This window comes from Nyctereutes procyonoides, unplaced genomic scaffold, assembly GCF_905146905.1.
Source record: "Nyctereutes procyonoides isolate TBG_1078 unplaced genomic scaffold, NYPRO_anot_genome, whole genome shotgun sequence".
NCBI classification, from domain to species: Eukaryota; Metazoa; Chordata; class Mammalia; order Carnivora; family Canidae; genus Nyctereutes; species Nyctereutes procyonoides.
The window spans coordinates 44340198-44353883 of record NW_026575142.1 but is presented as its reverse complement, the minus strand read 5'-3'; the positions used below and the strand labels follow the sequence as shown (position 1 = coordinate 44353883).

Here is a 13686-nt window from a genome sequence, read left to right as displayed (position 1 = left end):
CCAAACCCACTTTTTTTTTAAGATTTTATTTATTTATTTATTCATGAGAGACAGAGAGAGAGAGAGAGAGAGAGAGAAAGGCAGAGACACAGGCAGAGGGAGAAGCAGGCTCCATTCAGGGAGCCCGACGTGGGACTCAATTCCGGGTCTCCAGGATCACACCCCGGGCTGCAGGCAGCGCTAAACCGCTGAGCCACCCAGGCTGCCCCAAACCCACTTTTTCTACTAGATAATTTATATCATAAATATTTTATTTAAATTTTCACAAAAAGTTCAAAGTATTTTTTCTATATTCTGTATTTCATATGTTTTCTTATTCAGTAATCTATCTCAATGCTTGAGATAACTGATGATAATATACATATATCATATGTATATATTGAATTATATGTATATTTGGCTGAACATGTCTTAATGAATTCACTATATATTTAGCACTTTTTCTTTTTTCTACCATTTACTTTTCCATCATTTTGTTTGTTGTTTTTTTTTAAGATTTTATTTATTTATTCATGAAAAACACAGAGAGAGAGAGAGAGAGAGGCAGAGACACAGGCAGAGGGAGAAGCAGGCTCTGTGCAGGGAACCTGATGTGGAAATTGATCCTGGGACTCCAGGATCACACCCTGGGCGGAAGGCAGGCACTAAACCACTGAGCCACAGGGATCCCCCCATCATTCTGCAATACAAAATCTCTTCTACTCCAGTATTAACAATATTTCTACAATAGAACACCAAGAAGAGGAACTTACATATTGAGCATTCATTCACATGTATGCCCCATGGACCCAGGTACTTACATATCAGGATCCTGACTGTCACATTAAAATAAATTTTATGTTAAGGAATAAATAATTATAGTATTAGAGTAATGATAATACTAAGAGCTACCATTTGTGAGAATTAGAGACTTTGTACTTTTCATATATGATGTCTAATACTCAAATAATCCTGTGAATTACTCTTAGCCTCATTTTTAAAAAAAGATTTTATTTATTTGAGAGGAAGAGAGAGAGCACAAGCAGGGAAAAGGGCAGAGGTAAAGCAGACTCGTGGCTGAGCAAGGAGCCTGATGCCAGGCTGGATCCCAGGATCCTGGGATCATGACCTGAGCCAAATGCAGATGCTTAACCGACTGAGCCATCCAGGCGCCCCTTATAGCCTCATTTTAAGAATCCTTTAAAGAGTCTCAGTATAGTCAAATTTTTCTTCTGGGGCACCCAGCTAATCACTGGTGGAACTATGGTATGAACCAGACCTGTCCATCCCATGATCCTCAACTCCAGTGTAATTTGTTTGTCTATAACTAATTATCTCCTTTGGGTAACACTGCCAAGAAGGCCAAAGTCAGTCTCAATCTTTTTATTTGCTCAAACACTTTATAAGGGTATAGCCTTGATCTAAAACGACAAAGATCTCTTAAGAAATGTGTCCACATTTATGCAGTCTACAATCAAGTTGAAAATAAGTGAGATGAAGTGAGCAAGAGAAATTTTCTTGAGTATACGAGATCAGAAATTAAAACTAAGAGGAAATATTTTATCTGAGGTGAAGGGACAATTATGATAATAGCAAATATCACTGAATGCTATGATAGCCTTCTAATATATGTAAGCTCGTTTGATCCTGACAAATGGCTATGTGAGATAAGTTTATTTATTACCCTTATTTTATAGACAGGAAAGTAAGGCACAGTGAGATTAAGAAAATGGTCTGTGCACCCAGAGCTAGTAAGTGGCATAAATAAAGAGGACACAGCCAGATCGGAAATGCTGAGGAAACGGAAGACTTCTGGAAACCTTTCCAGGCCACTAAAAGAACTGCCCCCTCTCCCCATTTCTGACATTCGCTGGAGAGGGGTGGACATTACTGCTCCCAAGAATCTGCTGGAAAACAAGTCAGCTCACTTGCAGAACAAATAACCCTGGGAGGCTTAATGAATTGTAAATGTAGCATGAAAATGTATTTTCATCCTCTGTGTTCATTCTAAATGTATCTTTTTTAAAATTGATAATATTTATTAGAGAAACATTTCTTGTTAAGTGCATTAGAGATTTAGATTCAGCTAAAGTAATTGGTACTGTTTCATAACCTGGATCCTTGGAACAATTTAATATAGCAATAGAACATTTGTTTCTGCAGCAAGGGGAGATTTGGCGCAGGTGGGCTGTTCTACACAACGCTGGAGGGGCAGAGGATCAGCTGGGGTCCCTGGTTGCCATGGAGACCCACAATGCATTTATCTTATTATTCCAATGACTGCTACTCTCCTGCTGGTTGTCTGATTTCATCCCACCACATTGTCCTTCCACTTGCCCACTGGTGTGCCTTTAAGCAAGCACAATGTGCTTTGGAAAATTTGTGTGAGCTTCCCAATGTTGTCCTCCAAAACATAGTTTGAAATGCGCTGTGACAGTTCTCTGTCTAGATAAAATGTGAATCCCTTAGAAAGTTACCAATTATCTGTAAAGAATTTATCTCTGAATTTGCTTTTTTAAAAATACTACATGTTGGGGCCCCTGAGTGCTTGGTTGGTTAAGCCTCTGACTCTTGGTTTGGGCTCAGGTTGTTATCTTAGGGTCAGGGGATTGAGCCCCCTGTCCCACTCCACACTCAATGCAGAGTCTGCTTGAGATTCTTTAACCACCCTCCTCTGCTCCTCCCCCTGCTCACACACTCTCTCTCTAAAATAAATAAATAAATATTTTTAAATGCATGTTTATCAATATTTGTCTAAACTAAGAAAATTCATAATCTCCTAATTGTAAATCCAGTTTACGGTTAAATTAGGACAATCTAATGAATTGGGGATTTAATCATCTAAAATACTAAATCATTCAAATGAAACAGGAAGAGAATAGACTGATTAATTGTAATAAAAGAAAGGTTTTTACTGCTAGAAACATACTACCTTTAAATGTATGATTTCTCTAGGTGGATAAGATGATGAAGGTGGTTAAAAAATTTAACTTAAAACTGGCTTGCAAACTATTCAAGTAAACAATTTCAGCTTACCAAAACTTGTTACTGCTCCACTGTCACACAGATGGCTCATGGAAAAATCAAGGAAATGTCTTCTCCCTCTCAAGCCAACATAAACCATCTTAGGTTCAACAGGCAAGAAGCTATATGCAAGCCTTTTTCAAAATCACATTTTTAAAAAAATTATATTTCAGGACCACAAAGAAAATGGAGAATTCCTATGTTAGCTTATATTCTTTTCAAGATGGAGAAAAGGAAAAATGTAGTCTAGTCCCTTTCAAATAGTGTTTTGAATACACTAATCAGACTGGCAAGAGATTATAATAAATTATATAATCTCTCTGTATTTAAGAATAAAGTTTCTTGACACATACACAACTGAGTAATTAGTATTTCCTGGAGTTAATTGTTTAAAGGATTCATACAAAAGTTAGAAAACATTTGAAGAGTTGAAGAACAACACAAGTGATGATGTAAAATTAGTGTTTTCTAATAAATGGGTTGAGACAGTGGCTAGGCAAAAGAAAATGAATCCGACTTTTGCTGGAAAGTGATGGTTAAGTAGTTCTTTGCCAACTCTGGACACTGGAAGGATAGCTCCAAGACAGGTTCTTGCCAACCTAAGATGGACCTAATAAGAAGGTGCAAGAACCAGGCTCTCCAGTACTTAGTCATAATCATGCTACTCTTTGACTTTGCTGACTTTGGCAAAGCAAGTGCTTAGTTCCATATTGTCATAATTCCATCAAGTTGGCAGTATCCCAAATCAGAACAATTGAAACTTTAAGATATAAGTGCAGATATGTATATTCAAATAATTCATATATTAGAAATTCTTACAATAATCTTGGGAATTAATATCCCCATCTTACATGAGAAATTCATCTTAGAGAGAAGTAGCAAAGGGGCAGAAAAGCCATTACTCAATCACACCCATCAGCTTCTAAAGCCTTTGTTCTAACCACATACCACTTCATATCAGCTTCATCAAGCTTATTCACCCGAGAGAACTCACAAACCATCTATTTCCCTTCTCATTGCAAGCCCTGATTATTACTTACATTTCTAGGATTAATATGAGCTAAGTGATTTTAAAGAATATTCATCACTTTCTTCCAGAAACTTTGTAATATAAATTAGGATTGTCGTCAGATCTGAGACCATATACAATTTTGTGCCTCCCCTCCCCAATGCCTTCTGAACCTTCTTACTGTTCAAAATACTGACAGTTTGCATTCCATTCCATTTCAGTTCTGCAAATGTGATTGAGTGTCTACAATCCACAAGCCATAAGTGAGGCTCGGGAAAGGTTAGAAAGAAGAATTCAATTATAAGGAGTATCAAGACCTTTATGTCTATTAGAAACAATTAGACAGTACACTTTATAAACACAGTTTTGCTTGTTGGAAGACGGTACAGGAGCCACATCAACATCCCTTGTCCCCTCCTGACCTTACACAGTGAGCTACCAATGAGGAAAGAAGCAAGCAAAGATGGAAGGAAGGAGCAAAGAAAAGGCAGAAGGGCAAGAACAGTAGGAAGGCAAGAAGGAAAGAAATCTGAACGATCACTTTCAGCATAGCAGGAAATCTGCACATAGTAGGTACTCAATAAACACTTGCTGAAGTGGAAAAATAAGAGAATACTAACAAAAAGGAGAAAAAACAACACGTGAAATTTAACAATTTGAAAGTAGTAGCTATTTAATGGATAACTGAAAGGCAGATAAAAATAAAAAATATAAAAATATGAAAATGATAAAATTTTATTCTTTTATTTTTAAAGGCAATTTCAAAAATAATTTTTGGTTATACATGATAATAGACTGTCCATCTCTTATCAAAATAAGCACTGATTTGCTTTGACATTCTACAACATAGAATTTCATAATAGGATGGAGATGGGAACCATATGCTGCCCACCTTGCACAAAGCTCTAGGAATTTGCTCTTTGACACATATGGTACAACTTTTTTTGTGTACCTTCAACAATAAGAAAAAAAAATCATGGCCGTTCAATGAGGAATGAATTTACCTGTTCTATGTAAGAATCCAATCAATCTTCATTAACCACTAAACAAAAGTGCTCTAAAATATCTAAAGATAATTTTTAAATGAATTTCTAAAGTCACACCTGATAAGCGCTAACTGGAAAGATGATGACAAAGGTCAACTTTTCTAGCACTTGCTGTGTACTGAGCATTTTGTGTGTATGTTTACATGAGTTATTGTAGTCGATTCTTATACAGTCTCTGTAAGTTAATATACATTTTGCAGATAAGAATACTGGGGATTAAAGAGATTAAGCAATTTGTCCAAGGTCACCAGTTACTATGAAATCCAAACAGGATTTGGCCCCAGGCAGTCTGACTCCAAAGATTATGCTTTTAATTATTATGTTACACTGTTACCCAGGGTCTGCTAGTTGTTATATTTTTCATTTCTACTGCTAAGCAGCTCCCTTTTCCCCATCAATCTCTTTTGAAAAGATACTGAGCTTTTTAAACAGGTGTTTAGGTGGGAAATCTCTAGCGGTAACATAAAGGCAGTTGTATAGGGGTTATGAATGGCTGACATAGAGGTTAGCCAACAGATTTATTGTGCTAGGACAACCACAGCCACAAACACAGTAATTTTCAAATCATAACTTGGATCACAATCATAATTTTGAACAAAAAGAATAAAACAATATTCTTAAAGAGTTATTTAATTCTTATCTTTTGCCTGGTGCTTATCATTCAGAACAATCAACAGCTGAGGGAACAAAATGCTTTCTTCTTTAGAGAATGTTAATACCTGAAAATCCAATTAGCTTAAACCAATTAAAATGGCTGTTTTTAAAGCCCAGGCACTTCCAGGAGGTGGCTGTAACTGTGGAGCATTTTGCAAAATCATGTGATGTAACAAAGAGATGCCTACATCGGGGACATTTGTGAACTCCAGAGTTCCACTTGCATACACATAATGTCAGCATATGAAGTTCTGATAGTGAGGTCCCTCCGTCAGCAGTATCAGCATCACCTGGGAACTTGTTAGAAATGCAGATTCTGGGCCCCCCACTCCCGTACTTACAGCTGCTAAAGCAGAAACCCCGGTGGTAGTGGGGCCCCACAATCTGTTTGGATAAGACTTCCAAATGATTCTGATGCCTGCTCAATCCCGAGAACTACTAATACAGCCATGGTGATAGCAAAACAGCCTCAACTCAAATTGATGGCTGTAATTGTCTTGTTTACCATTCCTCTAGTTACATATTAAGCAGTATTTGCAGTTTGCCAGTATTGCATATAGATGTTCTCCTTTATTCCAGTCTTGGCTTATAATGAAATTAGATGCTGGAAAAAAAATAAACAAGTCATGGTTGAAAGGAAGGCTGCTCTTCACTATGTGTTACATACAGTCTGTACTTCATCCTCAATCCTAAACCAGCACATCTGATGGGCTACTAAATTGCTGAAAAGTTTCCAAGTCTTTTCAGTTTCAGTTGCATAATACTCTGGCCTTGGAAACTGCCTTTGTTTACATTCAGCGTTTTCCTATATTTTATAACATTTCTCTTAGTTTCCTTGGACAAAATAAATGGCTGTAAAGTGTGAGGTAGGCAACACTTGTCTTAGTAATAACTTCAGGCCTTTCTAGCAACATGGGAAATAGCACTTACCTAAATAGTAATTTTACTACCAAAGTAAAAGTTCATTTGCATAGTAAGATTCTATTTGCACTTGCTATTTTAAGTGACAGTGAGAACATGAACTGTAAGTCTAGAATCCTGAGAGTGATTTTGCCTCTTCTTCCTGATATATGATGCCCTTTGCATCCTGTGATTCATAATCCATTTGGGTCATGAAACATTGATGAAGGGAAGCCGGTGACAGTAATGGAGTTCTGTTAGGTCAGGCTTCACAGGAGAGACAGATCATATTTCACTGGTGAAAAGTGCCTCAAATAAAAGGAGGTGGCTTGGGACAAAAATATTAGTGCTTTCTCTCTTTTCTCATGCCATTCATGGGTCATTTATGACATTATTATACAAAAGCTCAGTTTATTTCTTACCATGTGTCCACATTTTAAAATTTTGTTTATTTTATTAATGAAGGAACCAGCAGGAAGACAAAAGAGCTAGTTCCAAAGTAAAGGAACAGAGGGCGCCTGGGTGGCTCAGTTGTTTAAATGTCTGCCTTTGGCTCAAGTCATGATCCCAGGGTCCTCAGAGCCCACATCCAGCTTCCTGCTCTTCGGGGGGCCTGCTTCTCCCTCTCCCTCTGCCTGCCACTCCCCATGCTTGTGTTCTCTTTCCCAATCTGTGTCAAAAAAATAATTAAAATCTTTAAAAATAAAAAAATAAAGGAACAGATTTATGGACCTAGTTGGGAAAGAAATGCCAAAATAAGTTTGCCAAATTTGATACAAGGTTGGTTAATTTCCACAAGACAATAAGATCATAACCCCTTTGGGGTTAACCTCTCCACCAGTCTATAGCATCCTAAAAACATCAGTTTTGTGAAAGGTTATAAACCATCTGCACCTTTTCTTTTTTAAAGATTTATTTATTTATTTATGAGAGAGAGAGAGAGAGAAAGCATGAGCAGGGAGGAGGGGCACAGGGAGAAGGAGACACAGACTTTCTGGTGAGCAGGATGGATAGTGGCCCCCAAGAAAGTTATGTCCATACCCTAATCTCAGGAACCTGTCATAATCAATCTCACTTATATTTTTAGAGCTCTCTTTCCCCAGCCCCATCCTATTTATCTGGGTTGAGAGAAAGTAGTAGCTTTCATGGGGCCCAGAAAATAAGAGAAGGTGCTTGTTCATGGTGGCCATTGAGCCTGGCCCACCTCAGAGTGAGGCAGTGATGCCTATGCAGGCCCGGACGGGTCCTTATTACCCTCTTCCTCTTCTCCTCTTCTGACCACAGACACGACTCCAGAGGCCTTACCCCTGTGCTGCTAACAAGCCTAGCTCTTTACTAGGCAGCCCACAAAATCCCCGGCAGCCATTCCTAATCCCCAGAACTAGGACAGTAGGGCTTTGCTAACACGGACCTCTGCTACTCCAAGCACAGGATAAAAAAACAAGTCCCATCTCAATTCCCTAGAAACTCTCCTTAGCGTCTTGGATTGACTAGGAAACCTTGACTGAGAACACAGAGCTACCTTCTGGGAGTAGGGAAGTGAAATACCTCTAATTAATCAATTCATATATTCCCCAATAGCATATTTTCAACAAGTATTTATTGACTGTTTACGGAGCAGCTACTGTTTCGAGGAGATACTGGGGATACAGCAGTGAATACATCAAGGAAGAGAAAATATAAATTAATGTTTCAATAAATTAATCTTCCTTGTTCATTAATGCAAAATATAGTCTAAGATTATTATTTATGTTCAGAAGTGTTCATAGCAACTATTTCATTATTACGTTCAGCCCACAGTATTCTTGAGGGCTTCTTAGTTGACTCCTTCAACCATGCATGAAACTCTGAAAGAGAGCTTTTCTAAATTTTGCATCTTCCCAAAATGGTCAGTGAACCACAGCGTCTGATGAGAGGCAGTATAGTGCAGTGGTTATGACCATGGCCCAGAAGCATCAGCCCTACCACTTCGTAGCTGTGTGATGTTCAGCGAGTTAATTAGCTCTCTGTGCCTCAATGTCACGGACTCAATAATAATAATACCTACTTCACAGGTTGTTGAAAAGACAAAGTGAATTACAGTATCTAAAGGACTTGAAGCAGCATCTGACATGTAGTGAGCCCTGGTATTACTACTGTGTAATAATAAGGGGGGGGGAGGGTGGTTCCTCTTGAGGACCAGTGATGGTAGAGAAAAAATGAAAAGCAACTGTACTGTATAGATGGTAAGTCCTTAGTGAAGGCCGAAGTTTTGCTCTAGAACAGTGGTTTTCAAACATGGATGCTTTTCAAAATCACCAAAAGAACCTTTCAAACATTTAATGGCCAGGTCCTACCCCCAGATTCTTTGGTCTAGGGTGGGACCCAGGCCTGTTCACATAATTCCCATAGAAGTAGAGGTTGAGCATCCCTGGAGGAGAGGAACCAGATACATGGATAAAAGTTGATAAAAGGCTTGACTCCAGAGGCTTGACTCCACGAACCTCCCTCCTCCTACTCCCCAAGCATCTAGCTGCCTTATCAGTGCAATCCCTTATTCTGCAATCTGTAGACATTCTTAGAGCACATACCACTTCTCAGGCCCTTGGCTAAGTAAAGCAGAACAAAAGTTAGAGACAAAATCCTACCTTCATGGATCACACAGTGTAGCAGAAAGATAGACAAGAAAGTGAGCAATCACATGGAGAAAAATCACAAATACTATGACTGCTCATGGAGAGAGGTCTGAACCAATTATAGTACATACTTACTGGGAAATCCCTGGGCAAGAATGAGGTGGATCCATAAATACTAAATGTGGAACTCTCCAAGATATATTGTTGAATGATGAAAAGTAAGCTACAGAATAGCATACCATTTATGTTTCGAAAATTCTCGAAACACATTACTATCTCAGGTACATAAATATATATGCAACTGAAAAGGAGAAATTCTAGAGGTATACCTCTTATTTTCCATGATTACTTTTTTCAAGAGAATGTATTTCATTTTTGTGAGCTTAAAAATGAATAACAATTTTAAAATTCCAGCAGACTCTTTGTGGGGCCAGTCTTCTGGAATATATGCATTTAGCTAAGTTAAGATGTATATCATGTTGCCTGTTAATTGTGACAAACCAGTCGGCATTATCAAACATGATTTTATCTAAGTAACTAATATTTAGCTGTGCAATGTCCCAAGGAAACAGGACATGAGGGTAAGGCAAAGGAAAGAGAACTCAAGCATGAGGATCTGCTGTGTATATAAGGAGAGGGTCTAGCAGCCACCTTCCATCTCTGCAGTTTGCAGTTTTAACTGAGGTGAACTGGAAGCTTGAATATCAGTTCCTAGGTCTAGGCTTCTAATGGAGAGTCTCCATCTTAGCTGCATATTAGAATCCTGTGGGGGGACTTACTAAAATAGCAATGCCTGGAATCATGACTAATTAAAGTAAGATCCTTGGAAGGCTGGGCCTGGGCTTTGCTTTTAACATGACCAGAGCTGAGACTCACTCTTAGAAGAATCATGCATACATGTTCACACAATTTTGGCACCATCCCAGTTTGGGCAACATCATGCTTGCGAAGTACTCCAAAAATAACATCCTTTGCAGATGCTTCTTAAACTCGAGGGAAATATGAGAAAAGGAAAAATATTTGTATTTTTTGTATTCAGTAATCCCAAAACTATAACACCATGTGTTTGGTTTATTTCAGGCTCGACTGACCAAAGAACAGCGCTGGGGAAGTGCATTACTTTCTAGAAACCATTCCTTGGAAGAAGAATTTGAAAGGGCAAAAGCAGCAGTGGAGGTAACTTTTTTTTTTTTTTAATTGTTCTTCTGTTTCATGTTTCTGGAAGTGGAATTCAAAAACTGAAACTTCAGCAGGATACATATGAAATGAGTCTCACTTTATAGACAGGAAATAACCATGATAATGATTGTTAGAATGAGATTTGTTACCGGAGAAATTTTGACTTGCCACCAGAGGTGATTAATAGATGTCAATTCCTAAACCAATTCTGTGATAGATTAGCAATCTGTCTGGAGCCCTGGTCAGAAAGATCTGAGTCTCATCTGGGTTCTATGATGAACCCATGCTACACATTTGCTATGCCTCTGTGAGGTCAAGGTTCACATGCCTGAAACACAGAAGATCGTGCTGTTTCTGAAATACACATTTTCTTGAGTGGGATAAAAAGCATGGCTGAGATAGTCTAGCCAATGGATAGTTGAGCCATAAATTTTTACTGTTAAGGGGGTTCAAAACAATGACAATGTTGAGGGCAGCCTGGGTGGCTTAGTGGTTTAGTACGGCCTTCTGCCCAGGGCCTGATCCTGGAGACCCGGGACGGAGTCCTGCGTCAGGCTCCTTGCATGGAGCCTGCTGCCCTTCTGCCTGTGTCTCTGCCTCTCTCTCTGTGTCTCTCATGAATAAATAAGTAAAATCTTTTAAAAAAAATGACAATGTTGATAGAGCAAATGAAGTACCTAATTTGCACATTAATTACCTTATTTAGCCTTTTAATAAGATTCCTTTCTGGTTGGAATCACAAGGAGTGCATCACAGACACCATCTATGATACTCCTCAAAGCTTTGTTAGATTGCTATTTAAGCGTGGAGTTTTTCACCAAACCCAAGTATGAACTTGTTAGGACCTCCATTTCTATTACTGGAAATTGAAAGTATTCCTGTGATATGGTTCATTTATGCGATTGTCTTGCCACTAGGATTTGGATAAAATTATTATACTTTGAGCAGTCTTTCAGTAGCCCCATACTTGAAATGCAATTAAATCACACTTTCAGTTTCATATTAAAACGGTTCTTTATATTCTAGGAAATAATTCTGTCTTAATGTTATATCATCATTCAGCAATCCAGTAGGAGAACGACTTTATCTCATCACAGTACAATCCACCCAAATTTCTTCTTTTAATTTTATCCTTTTTTAGTTTAAAAAAAATTAATGCACTAGTGTTCTTGAATGTGATAAACTGATATATTTGATTGAGACCAGCTGAGTTCAACTTATTCAACTACATGGAGCATGTAACTGAATTTATCTTAAATGTAGATTTTTCCAGACTTAAGAGCTAATTTAAATTCATCTTTCGAACTCCTACTATGTGTAGCACACTAAATTATCACTAAATAGAAAGTGATTTACTTGAGTAAGTAAAGACACTAGATTTCATCTGGTCCCAGAAACACAATGGGTTCAGTCTCAGAGGACATAATTACTAAGTTAAGGTATCAACAAGGAAAAAATTATTCACTTATCTATCTGTGTGTGTTTGTGTGTCTATACATATATTCACAAAATCATTTAATCTTAGTTTTGGTGGAAGACTTAGAAGTCATCTATCCCAACCAGGCATATAAAATAAAATTTGTTTTCTTTTCAAACATACTTGGTAAATTATTTATTCAAACATATCCTGTTTCTACTTGAATATTTCAAATTAGTGGCAACTTCTTTTCAAGAAAACCTGCTTCCAATTTGGACAGATCTAACTATTAAAAAGCTCTTCCCTGTGTTATGCTGAAATTGGCCTATGAGCAACTTCCAGTTTTCCTTAGTCTTGGCTTTGCTCTCTCTAGAACAAGGCAGAATTAGTTTAATCCCTTCTTTCCATGATCCCCACATGATCCCACGAAGCCTTGTCTTCTGCTGGCGTCTCCTTGTCTCTCCTGGGAATTGAGAGACTGATTTGTTATTCCAACTCATCACTAATAGCTAACTGACAACATACATTTCATTAACCAACATAGGCTTCAGTTTCCACACATTTATGGTCCTTTCCCGCTTAGAATCCTTGGAGGCTGTAAGTTACTTCAAGTAGTCATTCATTCAACAAACAGCACTGGCTGGCTACGTGCACTGACTGCTGAACCAGGTACTTAGAGACAAAGAAATGAGCCAACCCCGACCAGCTGTCTCATAGCCTAGACCAGAGAACCAGCTTGGAAAAATCACTTGCTCCATCTAGTTTAGTTTCTTCACCTGTAAGATGTGGGCTTGATTTCTTTTTTTTTTTTTTTATAAAATTAATTTTTATTGGAGTTCAATTTACCAACTTTACAGAATAACACCCATGCTCATCCCGTCAAGTGTCCCCTCAGTGCCCGTCACCAAGTCAACACCACCCCCGCCCTCCTCCCCTTCCACCACCGCTAGTTCGTTCCCAGAGTTTGGAGTCTTTAAGTTCTGTTCCCTTTCTGATTTTACCACATCATTTCTTCTCCCTCCCTTATATTCACCTTCACTATTATTCATATTCCCAATTGAGTGAGAACATACATGTCTTCTCGATTGACTTACTTCACTCGCATAATACCTCCAGTTCATCCACACAACCGTTTATGCAATTGGTGGGTATTTGTCGTTTTCTAATGGATGAGTTTATTCCATTGTTATACATAAACCCATCTTCTTTATCCATTCATCTTTCGATGGGCACGAGGCTCCTTCCACAGTTTTGGCTATTGTGGACATGGTGCCTGAAACATCGGGGTGAAGGTGCCACGGCGTTTCATTGCATCTGAATCTTCGGGGTAAATCCATAACAGTGCAATTGCTGGGTGTAGGGAAGGTCTATTTTTAATTCTTTGAGGATCCTCAACGTTTTTCCAGTAGTGCGGCACCAGTTCACTTTCCCACCAACAGTGTAATGAGTGTTCCCTTTTCTCCCCATCTCTCCTTCATTTGTTGTTTCCTTGCCTTTTTAATTTTCCCCATTCTCACTGTGTAAGGTGGTATTTATTGTGATTTTTGATTTGTATTTTCCCTGATGGCAAGTGATGCTGAGCATTTTCTCATGTGCATGTTGGCCATATCTATGTCTTCCTCTGTGGATTTCTATTATACTATTATACCTATTATCTATGGCTTCAAGTGAAATGAATAGTTAGTACAGAATTCTCAGCAAACCAGAAATCTCTAAACAAAATGGCTCCTCTGGAAGCCTGGAACTGAGAAGCTTCCTTAGGGAATGGAGGATATTGCTGACCAGAAGGTATGAACAGATGTGGAGGAAAAAGAGGATAGAGGGGAGTATTTCACTAAGCTGATGGGAAATCAGACCTATAAA

At 38.4% G+C, this 13686-nt stretch overlaps 1 protein-coding gene across 1 annotated transcript in view; it reads left to right on the top strand.

Moving 5' to 3' along the window:
• The window catches only part of PEX5L (peroxisomal biogenesis factor 5 like), a 233306-nt gene that overhangs the window by 143395 nt on the left and 76225 nt on the right, over nt 1-13686 (top strand). Inside the window, exon 7 of the mRNA XM_055308156.1 lies at nt 10308-10403. Within this exon, the coding sequence (XP_055164131.1) occupies nt 10308-10403 (96 nt within the window). The remainder of the gene's footprint in view (nt 1-10307; nt 10404-13686) is intronic.